The following is a 16,801-nucleotide window of genomic DNA, read 5'->3' as shown; positions in this document are numbered from 1 at the left end:
TGGTTTTGTCTATAACCTGGGTTTAAAAAACTGTTATTTTGATTTGAATTATTTTCCAACGCTATTTATGTACTTCCCTGTGACACTGAGAATTGTTCTTATGCATAATGTTTTTTGGTTGTCTGGAAACTTAGAGCCCTTAAGTGGTAACAGGGAGGTTGAATTATTACTCCAATCTTTGTTTTTTAGAACAGAACTGAATACTGTTGATTTGTGTAACAAACCTGCAGCTTCTCAAAACTCTGCAATCTGTGTTTTTACAGCTGCAGTTTTAAGGTTGAAGAATCTCAGTTTAGAACTGTAGTTACATAACTTTGGAGAGGAATACTTCAGTATATGAATACTTAAGTAATACTTCAGTAAATGAAGTTGTGAGTTTACCCCATTGTAAAGAACACAAAGCTGAGAATTTAAAACTGAGCGGTCTGCAGGAGTACAGAATCTGGTTCCCTTCCTTCATAGCTAAAACTTTGATCTTTTTTATAAGCTGATTAAATGCAATTGCCTTAACTCATAGTTTCTACTGATCTTACAGGAAAGTTGTTTATGGCACTGAAATCTAGTTTATGTATTTTGTGGTAATTTGCACACATTTGTTGTTGGGTCAAAGTTGCAGGTTAATGGAATTAGCTTTTTTCCATACCTGGTGAATTTGATAACTCTTCTAGACTGTGATTGTGTCCCTTTTTGACTATGAAATTAAAGCTGAAACAAGACATACTTTATAGTCTCATAGGAGTCTTTTAGAGCCGCTAGTATCATAAGGGCTTTATTGAACTTTATTGAGTATCCAGAGTTAGGTCGGTCTTTATAAGCCCCACCAGAACACTCAGGATAAATTGCTTATTGATGCCCTCCCTACTCTAGGTATGTTGCCTTTGTATAAATAAAAATTAAATATACTAGCACTGCATTCAGTTTTCAGTAGTCTAATTCTTACAGTGAATTCTGATCCTCTTGTGCAGTTGTGATAACCCTTACCTCTTTCCCAGCTGATAACATGCTCAGTATATCAGTCTTTAATAAAAATATCTATAATGTCTCTTCTCCGTCTGAGGATCTCATTAATAACCTTCCTCTTGCTCAGAAGTTCCTTACTAGCACAGTGAATTGTTGTCCTCCCTTCAGCCAGTTTCTTACCCCATGCAACTCCCTTTGCTAATCCCAACTGCCTGTAGATAAACTTGATACTACATCACATGTGAATTCAGTCCTCATTAGATCTACCACTTTTCCCCTGTATAATAGATCAGTTACTTCATCAAAGAAAGATCAAATTATTCTGACGTGACTAATTTACCATTGGTAAGTGTCACTTCATACCTATTTTTCTGTTTTCATAATATCCAAGCAATGAGACCACCAGACACTGAAAATGGCCTCCAAATTGGAAATGGTGAAATGCTCCTTTATTGCCTTCTCCTGAACTCTGCACCATGAAGATCTGCCTGTGTTAGGGGAACTACCTGGTGCTGACAGTGGATGTCAACAGTCAGTAGGACTGGATGCTTAAATGCATCTGTATGAAGGTGCTCGTATCATAAGATAATGTCCAATCCGATTTGAGTTTCTGAAATTGTATGAAATAAGATTTGTCCTTCTTGTAGCTGAACCTTGCAACTGCTTTTACTGTGCTGAGACTTTGAATGAGAAGGCTGTACCAGTGGAAAGGGAGTGAAGAAGTGTTGGCTGTGGTACATTAGGGGCTTTTTTGGAGTAGTGTCTTAGGTTTTCTGAATTTTAAATAAAGGGGTTTTGCATGTTTATATAGGAGTCCTCAGTCAGCTTTCATATGTGACTCCTGCTGAAGTTTACTACAATATAATGCTTGTCACTGAGGGTAATCCTCTTGTCTGCAATGGTATTTTCATGGGAATAGGTACTATGTGTGCTAGCATGAGTATGGTTAGTTACCTTGAATGGTCAGCTCATTAAAATCTTGCAAATAACCTCCTACTTTAAAATAATGCAGTAAAAGAAGCTGGAAAAGGAGTTTCATTCCCCTTCTGTTTCTCCCTGTCTTGCACTACTGAGTGATTTATGCAGTAATTTTTATAAATCTGTTTTTAATTTGTCTTAGAGATGGTGTTGAGCTTCTCCCTTGAGAAATATTTTCATACTCCAGTGTATAAGAGCTACAATTGTGAATGAGCATAAAGAACAATAAAAAAGTAATCCCCCTACTTTTCATTAAAGTGTCTTAGTGCCTCATTAGTTTAGCTCCTGTAATCTCTGTCAGGCTGAAAGGCAGCTTTCGGTATCTTAGAAGAAAACTGGTACCAGGCCATGCTATTGATAATGAAGGTGTGAAGGAAAGCACCAGTAATTGGTGACAATGATTTGACTGAATGAACATACACAAATTTAAAGTTTACTTTAAAAAACAGCTCCTTTATTTGGTAATCTGATGTTGTTTGTCTCTCCACTCAGCTAATGCAGGGCATTGCTTCTCAGTGGGGGCTGCCATTTTAATAGCACAGTCTTTTATGTCCCAGCAGGGATCTAATTGGATGATGGAAATGTGGAAGGTCAGTTTTGGTGTTAAACCTTATTTGGAGCTGCCAGCAGGCCAACAGCAATCTCTGAAGCCTTTGAACAGGCTGGCAGAACAAACATTTGTGCCTGTTCTTCCTTTTACCTTTGCCTCCTATGATAATTAATAGCACTAGGGAGCTTCAGCCTGATCAGAGACCTTGGTTTTGATCACTGCTAAGTGAATGCTAAAAAGGGAAGTCCCTGTGCCAAAAAGCTTGTAATAGAGGAGGATACAGATGGGGCAGGACAAATCAATGTTAATTCTGTCTCAGTTGCTTGATGGCCAGTAGTTGCAGAAAGTATTGGGGATTTGGGAGGGTTGTCCATTTAACCATGATTTAGATGTCTTAATGAGGGATACAGGGAAAGAAAATGAAGTACCTTTGGAGGTGCTTGTGGAGCTAAAGGTGCCTGCACACAGTGGCTCAAACAAGGGCAGGAACAGATCCTCCCAGGCACATGAGCAACACTGGTTGCATCAAAGCACACAGTGAATGGAAAAGTCTGGCATAATCTCTGTCTCAGAATAGGCATTGACTCTGATTTCTTAGTTGAGTGAAAGAGTGGCAGCATGCTACAAAAGATACACACACAACAAAGAATTAGATTGTGCCTAAAGCCATAAAGCTAGCAGGAAGATACAGAGAAGGATGACAGTCAAGGCTTTTCCCCACTCTTCATGGAGACAGCATTTTGATGGAATGAATAGGGCAGGCCAAACACAGTCCTGTTACACTAATCAAGATGAGAGGGAGAGAGTCTGGAGGAGCACGTTTTTAACTCTGTGTGAACAGCAAAAGCCAACTGTTAAACTTTTATACAAGAGGAACACCCTTCTTGTCTACTTGTACAGCTGCTTATACAGCACTTAAGAGATGGCAGACCTCTTTTCCTCAGGGTTGGCAGCTTGATTTGAATTGAATTCCATACAGTTTTATTTCAGTTTTTGTAATATTACTCTCCCATATAAGTAATTGATGCTACATCTGTAGTTTGGGTGACCATCAATAGCTGTGGATGCTTCCAGGAATATGTTAGGAAGCTTTCAGAATACCCCCCTTGTATAGTCTTTATTATAGATGACCATTTTGTCATGAACCTTAAGAAGATTCAAATACTTAATCTTCGAGTGACTAGTTTTAAGCTCTGATAACCTTTCATAAGCAAAGCAAAGCAAAATGGCATCTTGAAATCCAATATGTATTCTTTTCCATAATTAGACAAAGTTAATGTACATGTGGGTGGATTTTAAACCTCAGGTTCTATATTGCTTTGGATGTGTCAGCTTGAGAAATGGTTTGAACGTGTCTCTGTATCTTGTTATGCTGTTTCCGTATTAAGCTGCCAAACTCATTGCATCGAACAGTTGTATATGTTGTTTGTTCTTATGTCTGAAATCTCAACTTTTTTTCAACAGACCCCTTCTGCTTGGCACACTACCCATCAGCCTTTCACAGTGTGATGTTTAATCCAGTGGAACCCAGATTACTGGCTACTGCCAACTCTAAGGAAGGTGTGGGACTCTGGGATATTCGTAAACCTCAGAGGTATGATCTGGCTGTCCTTGTCTTATGCTGTGCTGTTTCTTTCCCGTGAAAGGTGATGGCGTGCCACTTTTTTTTTTTTTTTTAAGTAAAGTCAGAACATGTGATGGTAAGAAAAGATGCAGAACAAAGTTAATAGTAATGTTGATAGTGATGCTGAATTAAATTATTTTGCATGATTAACAATTCTTCTTTATACATACAATATAATTTGATTTAAAATGGGGCTAGATCTTCAATGTTAAGGTAAGTGATTTTTTTTTTTTTCTTTTTTAAGCCTTCAAGGTCTCACCACTGCAGATTAACTCAGATTGTTGTGTCAGGTTCTCATCATTATATTTAGCACTAGCTTGCTAATACTGGAAGTTTACAGTTTGTTTTTTCTACCCAGCTCAGTTTTCAGTGGCTGATAAGAGATTGTAGTCAAGGCAGCTTTTTATTCAGCGCTTAAGAGTTTTGTATGACTTCCTGGATAATATAGACATCTAGATAATCAGTTTGGCTACATAGCATGCTCCCAGATTTGCATAGGATTTTAAACAAATGAAGAGCCTAAGTTTGCAGCATGAGGTGTGGTTAGACTGGGTATTAAAGTGGACCTATGCAATGTCTGATACCAGTTTGGCGTGCATGAGAGATTAAGCTTCTGTTGAAGTCTTTTTCAGTCTTTCAGATTTTGAAAGTGTTTTCCTTTTTTTAATCGTAATAATCAGAAAAAACATTTGAGCACCTCAAATGTTTCTCCCCCCCTTTTATGTTTACATGTTTACAGTTACAAGTGTAATCTTAGCATAATTTCAAAAAAGTGAAAAGAGGTACTACTTGTTTTACAGTGCAGTAGTCTCAGCTATGTAAAATCTTCAGTAGTATACACTTGACTCTCACCTTACTGGTGAATTTCTTGGCATATCTAGAAGTGCATATCACTAAAAAGTCTTCTTGGGTTTGTACTGTACAGACAAAAACCAATCTCATATGAAGTTAATTATAACAGGCTTAAAAAAAATTCTAAAATGTTTAGACATTTGTTACAGTCGCAACCAAATTGTGATTTCAGGAGGGTTTACTATTCTTAAATTGTAAACATTAATGGTTTTTAATTGATTTTTATTTTTAATCTTGAATGAGAATTTGCTTGCTGATGCTGGTGAGTAGAGCTTACTCATGTTTGTACAAAGTTTGCTAGAGCCCTTGTTGGCAGCTGTTGTACAATCTGCTCAACTTTAGGTTTGATAAAATTCAACTGGAAGGGAGTTAGGAAGTTGCCTAGCCTATCTTCTTGTATCCTGTCAAACTCTTCATGTGTAGGTCTTAGTAAGTAACTTTCTAACATCAAACAGACTTCAGCTTCAAACTGGATAGGAGAGAAATATGAGATGTTTGTAAGAGCAAAATAACCCTAATGTTGGGGTTGTTTTTCGTGTAAAATTTCAGTCACATTAACTTCAGTTCATGCCTGGTATTTTCATTGTGAACTAATATGGACAAAGTTGGCTTCCTCTTGCAAGCCAGCTGGTCTCATACTGCTTTTACAGGATTCTTTATTTTTCAGCTTCTACCTCAGTTTTGTGATTAAAGAACTCCTGCAGATTGCACTGATCTTTTTTTCAAAAGGGAGTTATACCAAAAACATTTGTCTCTTCAGACATTAATTCTGAGTGTGAATATAAAAGGAATGATGTTGGTGGAGTGGTACAGCTTGTATCAACAGAAATTCTATATGGATGCAAAATTTAGATTAAGTCTTTCATTTGGGTAGCAAAATGAAATGGGATCACCGCATGTAGCTGGAAAGGTTGTACAAGGCTAACAGGAATGGAGAGAGGAAGTGTCCAAAGAAGGGCAATGAAGGGTCTAGAGCACAAGTCTTATGAGGAGCAGCTGAGGGAACTGAGGTGGTTTAGTTTGGAGAAGAGGAGGCTGAGGGGAGACCTCGTCGCCCTCTACAGCTACCTGAAAGGAGGTTGTAGCGAGAGGGGTGTTGGTCTCTTTTCCCAAGTAACAAGCAATAGGAGGAGAGGAAAAGGGTCTCAGATTGTGCCAGGAGAGGTTTAGATTGGATATCAGGAAAAATTTCTTCACAGAAAGGGTTATCAAGCATTGAAACAGGCTGCCCAGGGAAGCAGTTGAGTGACCATCCCCAGTGCTATTTAAAAGACATGTAGATGTGGCTTAAGGACATGATTTACTGACTTGGCAGATTTAGGTTAATGGTTGGACTTGATTTTAAAGGTTTTTTTTCAACCTAAACAATTCTGTCATTCTATTCTGAGTATCACTAAGGATATAAGCACTGACTGATGCAGCCACTACTTGGTTTGCTTCATAACTGGAGACTGTTCTGGGGAATCCTGCCACTGTTCCCCTGCAAAATTCAGAAAGCAAATGAAAAGCCTGGAATTCCAAAGACTAACTGTTTGTGGCCAATAGCAGTACTGTAGCTAGCACTACCTTCACATAATATGTATTACAGCCAACAGCACTGGTACCGTAATACTCTTTTACAGAAGATGAGGTTTGATAAGCTCACAGGATTCAGCTGGCCTTCACTCATTTGAAGGGGATCAGGCTTAATGCTGAATTTCAGGTTTTAATCAGCAGAGGCTCCTCAGATGAGGTATAGTTGTTCTTTACCTTTGTTCAGCTTGATTATGTCTGTCAGAAAAGGGGTGATTTGCTGTGAACTTCTAAACTTGTATGAGAGTCAATGAAATATGGCTAACTGTGCAGCTTTAAATCTGAATTTTCAAAATCTTGAATGGAGTAGTGATACCCTACTAGGTTAGAGAATTCAGATATGGATTCCAGTGCTTGTCAGAAACAAATGAACTGCATCTACTTATTTATCTGGAAGAATCTGATGAGGACTTTTACACCAGAGTATTTGCCTCCAAAATACGCAGCTCTTCTCCAACTGGGTTATAGGAGAATTTGTTTGCTAGCTTGCTGTGACATGCCTCTGGCCGGGAGAGTTGGTTTTATCTGCTTCCTTAATTAGGCAACACTAAATGCCTCTAAAAATTAAAAATATTTTTAGGATTAGAAAAAAAGTCCTGCTTCTGAGGAGTTTTTATTCATATACTGTGAAATTGGCTAACTTTCTGATGGGAAACTGGGAGTGCATTATGCTAGCCTACTACAGTTGAAGGTAATTGAAAAGCCAGCATTTCTTGGCATGCTTGAGGAAATTTAGAGACAGCTTCACAGCTCTGAATTGTGAAAAGTTTAGCTCATTTCAGATAGTCATAATTTGATTAGTCTTGCTGACTGAGTCAGGATACAGAGGCGAATTCATTTTGCTTTTTCCCAAAGTTCATTCACAGCTTCATATCTATTCTGTCTCAGACTTAGTGTGGCAGTTGAGATTCCCCCCTTCTCCCCCGGTATATTATTAAGATCTGGATGTGGTGGGTTGGCTCCTCAAAAATAGCATATGAAGCACTGTTAAAATAGAACTAATGTAAGTCCAGCATGAAAAGAAGTCGAGTAGTGATTCTGGAAATCTTCCTATTTTTAGAACGTGTGAGTATTGCCATTCTTTCAGGTGGACGTTGAACTGAAGTCAACTGTATTGTTTCTTTTTTAAAAACAGTGCATTGAAAAGCTTAAATGTGGTCGTTTAATGAGGCTGTTGTAAGGCACTCACACCACTAGATGGGGTCCAGAAGCTGTGGCTTTTTTAAGAAAATCAAAAAAGGCAAGTCTGTGCTGCTTAAACTGTTTACAGTAAAATATGTATTGCAAATATGTATTGTTACAGAATTGATAGGGGCAAGTCGGCAAATAAGTTTTCAAGCAACAGCTATAACTCTAGCTATTTTAGGTACTCAAGTTCTCCCATCTTTCCCTTTTCCACGTAGCCCTATGTCCTCCTTTTTACTGAAATCAAAAGCTGCTTTTTTCCCCCCAAAAAATATGATAATTATCCCCTTAATACTTTCTTTTCCTGTTTCCTCCTCCCCCCCATTATATCTACTAATCTGGAAGATTTTGCGATCAGAATGGCCTGTCCTATTAATGACCCACCACATACTTTTAAACTGGTTTTCATACTAAAGCTGTTCACAAAAGTGTTTTCTGCTTGTGACAGGAGTGTTGAGCCACTGCTTTTTACACAGTGAGATCTATTTGCATGTCCAGTTCAAGGGTTAAAATGCTAAGTCTTCAGTCAGTATCAGAAGTGTCTTGGGAATTTTTGTGAGCCTGGGTGGGTTTATCCAAAAGCTCTCAGGCCATCATTCCTGCTGTATCTGTTGCACTAATTCCAATTTTAGCCAACTCATCATGCTTAGAAGTTAGAAAACTAACATGGAAAAAAAAGCATTGTAGCTTTCTTATGGACTAGCAAGTTGAACTAGATTCAGGGAAGGCTCAGTCAACAGCATGGATGATGGAGAAGAGAGAGGGAGACCTGCAAGTCTTGAGAACAGAAGATAAGAAGGAAGCAAGACCTTTCTCATTTGAGGAGCAGTGAACTATAAGATATGTTCAGCTGTTTGTGCCATTAGTATTTTAGTTGCTTCAGTTTCTTTTGCTACACTAACTTTCCCTCTTTTGTCTCATCAGCATGTCCCTTACAAGCATTCCTGGTGGCTTTTTACAAAGTAGAAGTGAAACATAACTAAAGTTGGGGCTGATTTACTTCCAAGGAATGCTGCCTGTTTCATGAGAATAATAAGTAGGGAGTGTTTTTGCTTGATGCGACTTTTATGTTCCTGCAGTACAACATAGTGTTCCAGGACACCAGTCTTGAGTGTTGAGTTCTGGGAACACTTTCGTCCCCTGAGCTCAAGTACTGGATTCAAACTCTGAGTGAGGAGAAATGCTTACATGTGATAAACCTTTTTAAGATAAAGTTCAGGAGGCCTGTGCCATTTGCGCAGTTACAATTCAATGTACTCAAAAAGTCCAATGATGAGTTAAAAAAAATCCTTGACCACCAGCAAAAATCTGGTATCCCATGGTGACTGTAAATTTTATGGCATATTTTAAAAGCTAACTTCATCATACAAGTCATAATAAGCCCAAGTTAAAGTTGTGTCCATTTCAGTGTTTTTCATCAATGCTTTACAGACAATGCCAAAGAGGAGCATTAATTCAACTTTGATTTCTTTTTTTGTCTTGGCTGAGGAGTGACTGCAGTTCAGAGCCTTTTTAAGAAAACTTTTTTTTTAGCTTACATTAAATGAATATTTGTGTGTCAAAATACCAATCAAGAAGGCTCTCTTAATGGACTTCAGACTAACATCAAATTTTCTTTCTGCACTGAGAATTCAGAGGAAACACACTCCATCTGTGGATGAGGAATACCTGTTGTTAGGCATCAGTGAATCACCTAGTCAGAAAAATAGAGATGGAAATTTATTCCCTGTAATAAACTAGTTATTCAGGGGGATCTTGTGAGAGGACTTTTCTTTGCATGTTCATGAATGTCAGGATATGTTGACCTTTTGAGTGTGTGGAGGACTAAAGGATGTGACTGTACTGTGCTGCTGGTCTCCAACTGACAGTGTTCTCTAAAGTCTTGAGCAAAGTTTTTTCTGCTAGGTGCTAATTTCTAGGAGTTCAGCTGGTGCTGCAAGAAAACACAGTCCAACTGTTAATGTACTGAATGTGTAACTTCTGATTGAAACCTACTGGAAATCACAGGTACTCAGTACTTCTGAAAATCCTGGTTTTGGCTCCTGATTGCCTTAGTTTCACTCGATTCATTTAGTTCACAGCCTTTTAAAGACATGATGAGTATTACCTTCTTGTTCCTGGATTAGTGGTCTCTGAGAGGAAAACACTGTATGTACTACTTCTTTCTATGGAGGGGTATGGAGTATCTCTGTACTCATAATAATCGAAGGATGTAGAAGTCTTGCACGTGGTTCATGTTAGATTGACATGCTGACGTGTAGTTGCAAAAGCTGGATTTCAGGTTCGCAAGTCCTTTGTCAGTTTTGAAATAAGTGGTAGCTGTCAGAACTATAGGAAATTTGAGAACAGTTCTTTGGAGTTTAGTTAGATGAGTGTCAAATAGACCATCTTTGCAAGAGAGAGCTAAGTATTATCTCTGAATAGAGGCATGGTTTATTTTGTTCGAGATTTTTTTTTTTCTTGTTGTTGATGGGTGCAAGTCTAGGGGAAAGGGAGGAAAGGAAGATAATGAGTATTTGCAGCTCTGTCTGTACCACAGGTGATATTTATAGCCTGTTACAGAGGCCTTTAGAAAACCTGTGTGGTGATGTGGAAGGTATTCTAAGGTCATAAAATCATCATCATAACTGGGTCTAAGTCCGTAGATGTAAGTCTCCAGTGGTTGCCAGTTCTAGTTTCCAGGCTCATAACTTCAAGCTATTTGATCCTTTAAAAATATACCAGAAGAACAGAGACAACAGTTATTTTCTAAGAAATGCACATGCTGAGTTTTATCCTCCTAACTTACCTTCCTGAGCTCACTCTAAAAGGTAGCAGTTGTTTTACCTGTGTGTTACTAAGAAGTCTGGTATGGTGGATGAAATATGGAGCTTCTGGAAGTGCAAGTGTGGGATCCAGTATTGTTGATTGTGTTGCAGGGGATATTAATCAGGGAGGTAACCACAGAGTTTGCTTCTGATAGTTAGTTTAGTGAGGTTCAGGGCTCTTTCAAGGCTAGAACTGGTGGAATGGGAATTTTTTCAAAGTAGCATCTTTGGTAGTAATTGATTTTTTTCCTTGCAGGTTTTTAATAAGATGTTAAATGATCGCTACAGGAGTGGGATGGCAGGAATAGTACATGGAGATTTAAGGTTTTTCTCTGGCTGTTTTGCATTTTGACCCTGCATGTAAAGCAAAGAAGCTTGTGATTCTAATCTTCTAATGTGTGTGCTTTGGAATTGCCAAAGCCCTTGCAGATTCAGGAGTCCTCTACATCATCGAATTGGCAACTACCTGTTCAAATTGTTTCAGTGCAATAGGAGTGTGATGCATGTTTCTGTTTGGAGACCTCCGCCTGCCCTGTTCTGAGACGAGCCCTGTATTAATGAGTGCAGGAAAAATATGTGTATTTTGGCAACCACTTTTTCACTGTCAAACTTATCAGTTAATTTCTTTCCCTTCCCAGTTGAACCATTTGTTGTGAATTTTGACTAACTATATGCTACTTAAAGTAATTAATGTCGCTAGTTTACAGTCTAGCAAATTTGAAGAGCTATTTAGGCGCTCACCAGTATGGGTCAGCCACACCACCTGAAATAGCTCAAATAGCTATTTGTCTTCTCTAGCAGTTCAGGAAATACAACTCATCCCACACATGTACTATCAGTTTTACTTCTGTGCTACTGAGGCAGCTCAACAGCTCTGTCTTTGAAGCTCTCCTGACCAGGTCAAACTTGCTATATTCCCCAAATAACACAGAACCTAAACCTAGATATTTTCCCCCTATTTGTTTTAAGTTATTTCTTTAAAATTCCTTTTAGTGTCATAGAAAGTGAGCTGATTGTCGCTTAATTTCATGGAGATTGAATTGTTTTCTGGAAATCTTTAGAATGTGTTGAAGGACTTTTGAATCGTATCTGTGGGAATGGTGGTTTGGGGGATATTTTAGCTTTGTTGTAAACACATAAATCTCCAAACTGCCACAGGTTTAGCCAAAAACAAACGACTTCTTTGGTGTTAGAAACACCTGAGGTAGTCTCAAAAGGCCACTGCAGAAAAAAGGCAGTACTTGCAAATAAGCCTTTTTGACTTCAGGCAAGAGGTGGTGCCAATCATTAAGACTTTAGTCATGCTGATGGATTAAGTTGTATTTCTGCTGGCCAGTAAATGGAGTCCTTTTTTGTGGTTGCCAGTTTCAGCCAGTTGATGATTCTTCTTTTTTTTTTTTTTTTTTTTTAAAGACAGAAGAGCTGTGGTAAAGTTGAAAAAGATGTAAATCAGTAAATTTATTGCTAGATTATTTTTTTTACTCTGAAGCAAGTGATTTTATTTTTTTCTTTTGCTCATGTGAGCACCAACTAATAGTCTAGAAATACTTAAGTAATTGTGCAAGTTTGCCAAATACTGCCTGGTATTCAAGTTTTTGAAGGAGGTGCTGTTCTCTTTTTCTCACTTTTATATCTTGTCCTTATTGTGGAATTAACTAGGACAGTACGGTAGGAAGGGCCCTCTCGCTTACTTTCTGGTTTAGGTATACACATTCCTTTGTCTCATTTGCAGTCCTGCTTTATGACTGACCTTGTCACCCCCTCTAGGCATAGAGAGTTTAGTTTAGCTTTTTCTGTGGTTAGACCTGTATCCTTCCTATAGTGGAGTGTATTCAGGTTAGTCCACTGATGTGCACACTGAAGATTTTTGAAGGATTTTTTTCAATGACAGAATGATAGATGGTTTTACTTTCCTCTAGCATCCCCAGATTTGATCATACAACTGAGCTTTGGAGTACTGAGGTTCAAATAGTATAATAAAAATGTGTATTGCTAGTAGTTCAGCTTTTATTTCTTTGTTGTTCTCGGGGATATGGTGACTTTTCTTCTGTTCAGCTTTTCCTGTCTTGATTGAGTAGTTTTCTCAAACTTTAATTGGTTAAAATCACACTACCCATTGCAGATAGCCCTCACCGTATGCATGGGGATTTTCTGATTTGAAGATTAAACTTTTTCACACCTGCCAACATCCCCACACTAGCTCTGGTTTGCTTTTGGCTAGGCACTTTAAACTAGGTACTGTCCCTTTGCTCCGTGGCATCCAGCTTGCTCCCAGAAGCAGTGGTGGTGTTCAGGTTTATAATTTTCCAGAATATAAGTATCTTCATGCAGTAAACAAGAAGTCAGGAAACCTGGTTTTGTTTCACAGTGTTGGGTAGGTTTGTTGATTGACCTCTGTTGCCCTCAGTTTTTCCTGTATCAAGGAGTGGGAATACTGCCTACTTCAAAAGCCTCATGATGCTTTATCTTTTTGTTAGCTTTGAAATTTTCTAACACACAGGTCTTTCTAGAGCAAGAATTTAAAGTGCAAAGTGTTGTCCTTACAATGCAAATTAAACTATAAAATAATAATCTTTTTTTTCAAAAGAAGCTATGATTTAATGGGGTTTTGTAACCTGCTTTCTTAAGGAAATAGGTCTGTTATCATATAATCCTTGCCCTAATCACCTTTATGCCTCATTTCAATGAGTAAGAAATTAAAATGAGGAAAGGTATTGAGAGATACAATTTTTTGTTTAAAAAAGAAAATAAAATTAAAACCAAAAACTTTTTGACAATACAAGGGAGAGATCTTAGTGCATTTACTGGAAGAACATCTGAAATGTTAGTTCAGCCCTACTGTAAACGGTCCATGAGAAGCTGTGGTGGAACCAACTTGATGAAACCAAAGTTGGGTATGCAGTTGCATTCAGTTAGCTTCACATGATAATTTGTATTAATCTTGTACCCATTGGAGGCAGAAGCTTTACTCATACAAGACTGAACTCTGCTTCTGCAGGAGCATCTTGGATATTGCCACTTTTCCTATCAAAAGAAAGGCCTACTTGCTTGTTGCTGCTCTTCTTTAATTTCAGCTTTTGTGGCTTTGGTAAATAAAAACTCATGCAGCTTTGCTAGAGAAAAGAGTGAGTTTATATATATATATATTATTGGATGAGAGAACAAATCAGCTTTCCTAATGCAATACAAGAATCTCAGCACAGAAACGTGTGTAGGGAAAAATGTGTCGTTAGGACTGTAGTATTGACACATGACTGTTTTGCATAGACACTGAGGTGTGAAAATGGATTTACTCTTCAAGAAGAATTACCGACTTTTACCTCAGACCTTCAGGGTGTGCTTCGTTTTGGAAACAGCTCTTGTTTTTTCATTTGGCCTAAAGGTCATCTTCCCATGCCATGTCTGGCTGTATTTGCATCTTCTCTGTCTGGTTATCTGATGGAACCTACTCCTTTGTGCTTTGCTGGATTCAGCTGAGCAGTGTTCCATCTCACGGTCTGTACTCCATCCTACAAAGTACTATTTTGGAACGGGCTGAATAATGGGCTCTGACTGTAGAATTTAGGGATTAGGAAAGGAGGAAAATGATCAGGTGATTTAGCTAGCTTGCTTGTGTTCATTGAACAGTTGCTCTTTACTTTGTATTTTCTATCTTCTTTTTTAATCTGGCTAAGTTTTTGGGTTGTTTTTCTTTTCCTGCAAAACTATTTTACTGTCTACTAGACCTCATTTTTACTTACATTACATTAACACCTGGATGATTCAGGTAGAGAGTGAGAATAGGACACTCTTGTGCCTGCTGATTCTCAGATCTGTAGTGAGGGCAATCCTAGGACAGTGAGAATGTTTGGGAAAGAGGTCTGTAGTAAGACCAAAACAAACCTTAGACAGAGCTGGAGGAGGAGTGAAACATTCAAACAAATAGGGCTTTTTTTGTTGTTGTCATTTGCTTCTGTTTAATCACTGTAATGGCAGAGGTAAGCCTTAAGGCCTAAAAGGGTAAAAGTAATACAGATGAGGAGAGTTTAGCATACTTTATGCCTCTGCTCTTGTCATCTTCAGAATACTGAAATAGTGTAGTTTTTTCCTGTGAATGAAGAGAGAATAAAGCTAAACAATGATTTCTGGAAAACTGCCTGAGATCACTGAAGCAATGTTAGTAATCAGTGATTCAGTTTGGTCATAAGGGCCAAACCACACAACCCTTTGCTGTTACAAGGTCTGGCTGCTCTGAGTACGTAAATCTGGTGATGGTTGGCGTTCTTAAGGCTGCAGATTCTGAACTCAGTTATCAGATAAGACTCTCCTATTAAAAAAATTATTGCCCTCCTGGTTTGGAGGGAAAGGTGAAGCTTCTGTTCACCTTAGAGCTTGCCATGCATGAAAGTTTATTAATGATGGGGGATTCCTTTTATACTAATTTACATGTTCCTGAGCCTTAACGGTAAAGAGCAGAAGGAGTGACACCTTCTTGAACATGCAGAATCTTCACCCTAAATTCCCTGCCTTTCCAGTCTTGGTGTACGCAGTTGATTTTACCTGTATGTTCTTTTTGAAGGAAAGCAAATGTTTTTAGTTTTGCAAATAATACACAGCTTTTATTTGGTTATTCTTTAAAGTCAAAGCAAATGCTCCTTACTTTCTGTCAAGGATTCTGGGGGGTGTAGTTTTTGAAGAGAGTTATGTAAAGGTAATGAGATAATCAGAAATAATGATGACATAATTTAAAAAATGAGAATGTTACTGAGAAATAATAAAATCCTAAGCATGGCTTGTGTATACCTTTTTAATTTTAAGACACTGATGGACTTCCTTCACATTTGTCAATGCTTCTGAAGACACGTAGAGAAACACCATAAACTTTGACACAACTTAACTGCTTTTCAAAAAAATTATTTTGAGATTTGTGAAACTTGTAATCTGTTTTTTTTTAAATAGTATGTATCTTAATTGATCTTGTGCTTGCTTTTCTATTATTGGTTATTTTGGCTCTTTTTAAGTGTTTGAGCCAGACTAAATAAGAATTGTGTGTGTGTTTACACACAAAGAGTAACTTTCTTAAAAATCCAAACCTTTCTGGAGTTTTCCAGTCCAAGATTCTGCTTGCCAAGTTTCATTCCAGTTCTTTTTGCACAGTTAGAAGTTCCTCAATTTTGTGGTTACAGAAATTGCTGACAAACACAGTTGTATGCAATGGTGTGTATTAGTTATGAGCATTCAATTCATTTTTTCCTTTTAAGGTCATTCTTTCATTAAGTTAGTTTCACACACTGCTGTTTATATCAACACTTTCTCACTTCCTTCCTTCCTTCTTGGGAAATGAGTGTCATTTAAGAGGGAGGACAGTGTCTGTACTGCCGTTCATTGGTGGATTTGTAGCTTATTAAGAGAAGCTATTTAATGGTTCTATTTAATGCTGTTGTGCATGCTGCTTTTATTTTATTTCTACCAAGACACTGATCTTCTCTGTTTTAATGGCCACTGTCTGTTGCCAAGCTAACTTTTGAATAGCCTGGATTAAGCTTATGTTACCACTCAGGCAGTTGACTTTTCAAAAAAGGATGAAACAACCCCTTTGTTTAGAAAAGGGGAGAGAGGAGGAGAGGGGGATGCTTGTTTCAGGTATAGACTTTTCTTGCAAATTCTGAGTGCAGTGAGACTACTTCTTCCCTCACCCCACTAGCTGCCAGTAGAAACGGATTTATTTACATTAGTGGTGCTACTCTTGGATTGAAAGCTTTCCATTGTTTAGCTGAGCTGATATTTAGTTAACACTGAGTGCTGCCTGTGCGCAGCATATTCAGCTACAGAAATGACCATATTGTACATAACTGTCCATTCTCTCCCTCCTCAGCCTCCCTCCAGCTCCAGCATGTGTGTTTGGATTGTAACGTTCTATCCATGGACTAAATATTTCTGTTAATCACACGATATGACTTTTTTTAAAAGCTCAGAAGTGCATATGTGTGTGTCTGTATTTTTTCCAGAACTGGTAGGCAACATCGACATTCCACGGCTGGCTGAGTGAGCCAAATTTGGAAGCAGACTAAATCCCAGAGTAGTCTGGGTCTGGATTCATAAAGATAATGCCTCTAGCAGAAAGGGCACTCATCTTGTTCAGAGGTGCTCTTTTAGGATTGTCCAGATTTCTCACTAGTTGTTACGATCTGTGCTTTGAGAAGAGAGTATTGCTTTTAGACTGATGCATCAGTAAACTTTTTAGTACATGCAAGAAGGTGTTGCCTCTGGAATTCCTTTGCTGGAGCATGCAAT

General features: G+C 38.2%; 1 protein-coding gene across 1 annotated transcript in view; it reads left to right on the top strand.

Moving 5' to 3' along the window:
* Positions 1-16,801, top strand: part of DCAF5 (DDB1 and CUL4 associated factor 5) — a 61,345-nt gene that overhangs the window by 7,107 nt on the left and 37,437 nt on the right. The window contains exon 4 of the mRNA XM_026849954.1: positions 3,953-4,082. Within this exon, the coding sequence (XP_026705755.1) occupies positions 3,953-4,082 (130 nt within the window). The remainder of the gene's footprint in view (positions 1-3,952; positions 4,083-16,801) is intronic.

This window comes from Athene cunicularia, assembly GCF_003259725.1.
Source record: "Athene cunicularia isolate RWA chromosome 5 unlocalized genomic scaffold, athCun1 chr5_part1, whole genome shotgun sequence".
NCBI classification, from domain to species: Eukaryota; Metazoa; Chordata; class Aves; order Strigiformes; family Strigidae; genus Athene; species Athene cunicularia.
The sequence above is the reverse complement of the archived record's forward strand: the minus strand, read 5'-3'. Positions and strand labels throughout refer to the sequence as shown.